The sequence below is a fragment of the Neophocaena asiaeorientalis genome, unplaced genomic scaffold, assembly GCF_003031525.2.
Source record: "Neophocaena asiaeorientalis asiaeorientalis breed wild unplaced genomic scaffold, Neophocaena_asiaeorientalis_V1.1 scaffold313, whole genome shotgun sequence".
Lineage (NCBI taxonomy): Eukaryota > Metazoa > Chordata > Mammalia > Artiodactyla > Phocoenidae > Neophocaena > Neophocaena asiaeorientalis.
This window is the reverse complement of record NW_020175412.1, coordinates 588,590-594,738: the sequence shown is the minus strand read 5'-3', so window position 1 is coordinate 594,738 and position 6,149 is coordinate 588,590. Positions and strand designations below refer to the sequence as shown.

The 6,149-nt window shown below is 52.0% G+C and overlaps 1 protein-coding gene across 1 annotated transcript in view; it reads right to left on the bottom strand.

Annotated features, from left to right (window-relative positions):
• FGD1 (FYVE, RhoGEF and PH domain containing 1) overlaps positions 1 to 6,147 on the bottom strand; it is a gene marked incomplete at its 5' end in the record, with an annotated part of 35,839 nt that extends 29,692 nt beyond the window's left edge. The window contains one exon of the mRNA XM_024767175.1: positions 6,033 to 6,147. Coding sequence (XP_024622943.1) covers positions 6,033 to 6,147 — 115 coding nt within the window. The remainder of the gene's footprint in view (positions 1 to 6,032) is intronic.
• Positions 6,148 to 6,149: the final 2 nt, after the last annotated feature.

Below are 6,149 nucleotides of genomic sequence, written 5' to 3'. Positions count from 1 at the left end.
CAGCTTTTCTGCTTCTCCTTACCTCTGGACTATTTATCCATGGGATCTCAGCTCAAGTGTCCTCTTTTCCCTGCCTGCCCCCTCCTCATCTGTTCCTTCAGCACCTGTGCTTGGAATTACCTGTCAGGTATGTCTTCCCTGCTAGAAAGGAGCTCCACGAGGACAGGGACTGAGCCTGCCTTTTGTTGCCCACCCAGCAATTCACACAGGGCCAAGCACAAAGTAGGTACTCAATAAACATTTGTTAAATGAAGAAATGTCCTCCTTCTTCCCCTCTTGCACTCTCCCTTATCTGCTCACCAAGTACTTAAGGATGCTCTACTATATGCCAGACAAATGTGATGAACAGGTCCTTGATGTTACAAATGGGGAAACGAAGGCCTTGAGGTGGGAAGGGAAGCCTGAGGGCACAGTGAACCAAGGGCAGAGTCAGGAGTGCAGAGGTGCCTTCTGCTATTGCCCTCATCCTTGTCTCCAGCCCTCTGTGTTTTGAGGTACCTTTTGGAGGTGTGATGCCTTCCAGGTCCAAGGAACTGGGTACTGGAGCCTGGAGAGGCTGGACTCACTGCTCCAAGGATGTCTGCTCTCTCCAGATGAGGGCACTTAACACTTCTGGGCTGGGCAACGGCAGAGTGCACTTCCTGTCCTCATTCCAGACAGGTCCTAGCCCCACCCAGCCAGCGTCTGGCCAGCTCCACATCTGCCTAAGGCATTTAGCTAACTGGTCCCCAGAATACCATGGTTGGCATCTGTCTGGAGCACTGGTAGCTGCTGCTCACCCTTGAAGGAGCAAGTAGCCCCAGCCAGGCTGTCCCCTAGGGGCAGAGGCACGTGAAAGGGCCGAGGAATGGGGGTGCCAACCATCTGCAGCTGGAAACTTCAATTCTTTTAGTCCTGTCTGGAGAAGTCCTTTTTGCAGCTACCCAGTCTTTACACTTTGTTGTGTTTGTTTGGGAGGCCCCAGCTGACTAGAAACCAAATCAGGGTCTTTTCCCAGACACTCCCCTGGAATCTCAAACTGCTGCTCTCCAAAAATCACCAGCAGAGCCCACCACCCCCTCCTGTCAAGAGTCCCCTCTTCTCCTTTCCATGAGCAACCTCCCTCTATGGTCTCTCAGGATGCCCTCAACAGGGAAAACATGGAAGGAGCCACAGGAATTTACTTCACCAATGTTTGATTTGCTTTTCAGTACTCCCTCCATTCTTTGCAGCAGCCACTACCCTGGGTATATGTGAAATGGGTCTCAGCTTTATGCAAATATACTTTAAAAACTGCTCCTCCCCCCACCCCACCCCCAAATGACATTTCTAAGGCAAAGTTTGGGTGACTCTGCTGACCTCACTATCTGACCTCACTATCCATGTCTTCAAGGATGGGACTGGGGCTTCCCTGGTGGTGCAGTGGTTAAGAATCCACCTGCCAATGCAGGGGACACGGGTTCGAGCCCTGGTCCAGGAAGATCCCACATGCCGCAGAGCAACTGAGCCCGTGAGCCACAACTACTGAGGCTGCACTCTACAGTCCGCGAGCCACAACTCCTGAAGCCCACACGCCCTAGAGCCCATGCTCTGCAGCAAGAGAAGCCCGCACACCACAACGAAGAGTTGCCCCTGCTCGCCACCCGGATGCCCCCCCAGGCCTCTCAAATGCAACAGGTTTCAAACATACATCAGTATCTCCCCCCAAACCTGCTCCTTCTCTTGCAAGTAGGTGGCTCCACCAGCATCCACCAGGTCACCATAGTTGGTTTCAGAAAACAACCCAGACTCATCCTGGACTTTTCCTTCTTCCTCGGCCTCTACGTCCAAGACACCACCAAGATCTGTCCATGTTAGCACCAAAATATCTCTCAGATCTTACCTTCCTCACCTGCCATCACTCTAACCCAAGCTACCTCTTGCTGGGATGACTGTGACCCCTACCTGCCGGTCTCTGACTCCACTCTTGTGCCCCTATCATCCACTCTCCACATACAGCCGTGGGGATTTCTCAAACACCCATATCTGAGCACATCATTCCCCTTCAAAGGTTCCCCTTTGCCCTCAGGATAAAGTCCCTTAACCAGCCTTATCTCTCTACTTCTCCCAATACCAGCCCCTGTCTGAGGATGCCTCATGTCTCAGTGCCTTTGCTCCCACTGAACTTCCTACCTGAACTGCTATGTTCCTCCTAGCTCTGCAAACCTTGCTGGCACCCCTCTAGAGCCCTTCCTTTGGGCCACGCCCTGTGCTGGGTGCTGCTGATGCCAGCGTTTCCTCTGCCTAGAGTCCCAGAACTGTAACTGCCTTCCAGCTTAAATTGCCAAATGGCAGCCATACATAAGAGCTAGGCATAAAGGGTAAACTGAGGCTGCCAGTGTTTGTGTGTATGTGGGTGAGAGGTTGACTCACTCCCTTTAGCTTAGATCCCATGCCTCCCTTCAGGGTTGGGAGTTATGGTGGGAGGCCCACACAAGGCCCTGGGGAGAGGGCCTCAGAGTGGAGGCTGATGTGGTATCCTAATGATGCTGACTCACTGTAGGACCGCAGCTAAACTGCCTCTCAGAGTCTCCACTGTCCCAGCTCAAGGATGGTTCCCACTCTAGGCTATACATCAGAATCACCTGAGGAGCTTTCAAAATAGATTCCCGGGTTGCAACCCTAAGATCCTGGAGCTCTGAGGTAGAGTCTGGGAATCACATTTATTTTTTCAAAGTCAACGAGGGGGATTCTGATGTTCATCCAGTATAGGAAACCCAGGACCAGACGGTGACTAGGGGCCTTTCCAGCTCCAATTCTTACTCTAAGAGTGTCAGATGATGGCCCAGGCTCCAAATCAGAAGGAGCCAGCCCCTCTTGCTGCCCCCCTCAACAGGCTGAGTCCTTCCACTACCCACGAAAAGGCTTTAACACCAGGTGCAACTCCTTTGACTGAGCTAGGGTCAAGTCCCAAGCTATCCCCCAATCAGCATCTGGAAAGATATTCCCAAAGCTGAGGAAGAAAGCAGGGCTCCCCCCAAATCTCTCTGAGCAAACCTACACTTGGGAACTCCTTTCTGACTCTCTCAAAGCCCTCTCTGGTATCTCAGAGTTTAGTTATCTCAGTAACCCAATAAGGCCTTAGGTTTTATCAAACCGGGAAATGGGCATAAAAACAATCAACCAACCCCCCACTAGGAATCAGGGTAACTAAAAGAGAAAGCACTTTGAAGAAATTCAAAGCTTTAACATGGATAAGATATATTATTTTAAAAACCATCCCCCCCCCACCAGGATGGGCCACTGCCCCTAAGGATGGTGATTCTATAAAGGCCTCAGCAGTCTGAGGGAGGAAGACGGGAGGCACACGGAAATCTTAACATGTGGACTAAAATGTTTCAATCCTTTAATTGACGCCCTCTCTCTCTCTCTCTCTCTCTCTCTCGCTCTCTCTCTCTCACACACACACACTCACACACACACACACCCTGCAACTACCAACCCTGTCCTCTTTGGGCCAATTATAGGCAAGTCCTGTGGAGAGAGAAGCAAGTCACTTGTGCCTACCCCTGGGCTGGCTGGGCAGTGGGGGTGGCGGGCTCTCACGCCCCATGCTGCTGTGAATCACATGGCCCAGTGCTTGTCTTGCCAGGGCCTGAGTAATTCCTCTGCCTCTTCTTCAGAAGGTTTTTCTCTTATTTTTTTTAAAATTTTATTTCATTCTGCAGGCTTTGCAACCAGTATCTCACAGACTTCTCATGGCATTCTCTAGATGAGGAAATTGAGGCTCAGAGAAGGGAAGTCACTCACCCAGGGTTCCACAGTGAGTCAGTTAGGAATGGTTAGATGGGAGGCCAGGTCCTTCCCTGACACCCTTCTTATTCCTACTCCTCAACTTGAAGTGAAAGAAAGAAAAAGACACCCACCAATTCGAGAGGCAGGGACTTCATTGGGAAAAAGGATCGTAGGAACTTTGTGCTGCTTTTTGGGGGGAGGAGGAGAGTGGTTCAGGATGGGTATTTTGATTGTAATTTAGAAGGACTGATGGAATAGAAAGAATCACTGCTGTGTATTGATCAGAGGCCAGAGACCAGGGGCCTAGATGCTGCCCAGCTACTGACTCCCATACCAAGAGTATCTGGAGGGCAGGAGCTCAGTTGTCCTTCTCTTAGACAATGGTTACTGAGGGCCTACTATGTGATCCCTTCTTATCTGTTCAGGCATTTGTTCAAGGATTTATTGAGCTAGGCACTATGCTAGTTGCTGGGGATACAACGGTGAACAAAACAGATATAATCCCCTTGCCCTCACGGAGCTCACATTCTAGTTGAGGAAGACAAGCAATAAATAAGTAGACACATAGAATAAGATAACTGCATATGTACTAAGCACAAGGATGGAAGTGCAGTGGCAATTTCGATGGAGACCCACAAGGGCCCCTACCTAAAGTGATCAGGGAAGGTCTCTCAGAGGAGGTGACATCTGAGCTGAGACCTGAAAGATAAGAAACAAGCCAGGTAGAGAGCAGGGGGAAGAGCTGCCAGGCAGAGGGGAAAGCAGATGCAAAAGCCCTGAGGTGGGAGTGCTTGTGGCATGTTTTGGGATCTGAAAGAAGGTGCTGCAGTAAAGTGGGTGAGTAACCTGCTCCACACAGTGTCTGTCAAGGAGAGTTTGGAAAGTCAGCAAGAGCAACGTGCAGGGCAGGGCGTTAAAGGCCTGTTGTCAGCTGGTTATCTCCAGCCCACACTGAGGGAGCCCCTGAGAACTCCCAGAGGTTCCACAACTAGCCCAAGGTCACAAGAGCAGCAAGGGGCACATGTTGCCCATACTTTTATGCTTTACTAATGCTACCTGGTACTGGGCCACAGTCCCCCCCAAACCTGAGAAGCCTGGGATGTGGACCCTGGGAGGTCCCAGAGGCTCAACAGCTACTTCAAGTGTTGCCCAGGGGAAGGTACTGCTCTTCCTCCATGGCTCCTGGGCTCAGGTCCACATGGGATGTCCCCAGATGGGGGAGGCCCTGCTGGACTCCTCAGACACTCAGTTCTGTGCAGTGCAAAGGTCTCTCCAGGCAGTGGCCTGTGGCCCCAGCCTGACCTAGAGCTGCTCCACCTCTGCAAATCCAAGTTCAAGCATCCTGACTTCACCTCACAAACAACCTTATTAAAGCCCTGCACCTCTGCAGCTCTGCTACAACTGGCTTCTGCCTCCCCCCATCACCACCTTTCTGCTGTCTCCCTACCTACCAGCCCCTCCAGCCCTTCCCTCCAACTTGACCCCCAAGGCCCACCTCTTCCACCTTTGTCTCTCATCAGCACCTTCTACTCCCTCCTTCCCTTGTCCTCCTGCCACATACACCTGGCAAAACCCCAACCTTGGATCAATCCACCATCCCTCTTTTTTTTTTTTCCACTCATACTCCAGAGCTGCCGAACAGTACAGGAGAAAATCACATAAGCAGAAGGCTTGGCTTTACTTTCATGGTCTCCAACCTCAGTTTGGGAAGCAGAAAGACCATAGACTTTGGACTCAAATAGATCTGGTTTGGAATCCTGTCTCTATACTAGCTGTGTAACCTTGGGCAAGTTACTTAATTTCTTTGAGCCTCAGTTTCCTCCCGTATAAAATGGGTCTAATGATACTTACTTCACAGGAGGCTCCTGAAGATGAAATGAAAACCCATGTAAAGCACCCAGTGCCTGGCACAATGTAGGCGCTTGGCAAATGGGAGACTCGTTCTTTTCTCCCATTCCCCCAAACAAACCCCCCTTTTACTGCCTTGCAATCCAGCCCCTTTTTCTTAGAGTGCTCCCTCTCCCATTAGCCTCAGCAGATAGAAGCGAAGAGGGTCGGAAGGATTGAGGGGGCACAGGGGACAGAGAGGAGGCGGGGGGGGGGGCCGGGGTTGAAAGAATTAGACGAAGGCCGAGGAGCGAGGGAAGGGGTTGCGGGTTGAGAAGAGACGAAGGGCTGGGGTGAGCGGGCCGGCCCAGAGGTGGGGCTTAAAGGGCCCGAGAACAAGAACCCGCTCCCAGGCCCATGGCTCGGGCTCCCATGCTTTCTCGATCACTCACCAGGCCGGGGTTGCGAGCCCTCCAGGTGGTAGGAGAAGCGCAGGGCCCGGTGGTGCTGTGGACTGGGGCCGCAGGGCAAGACCCGGGGGCCTGGAGCGACGCCCAGACTGGCGTCCG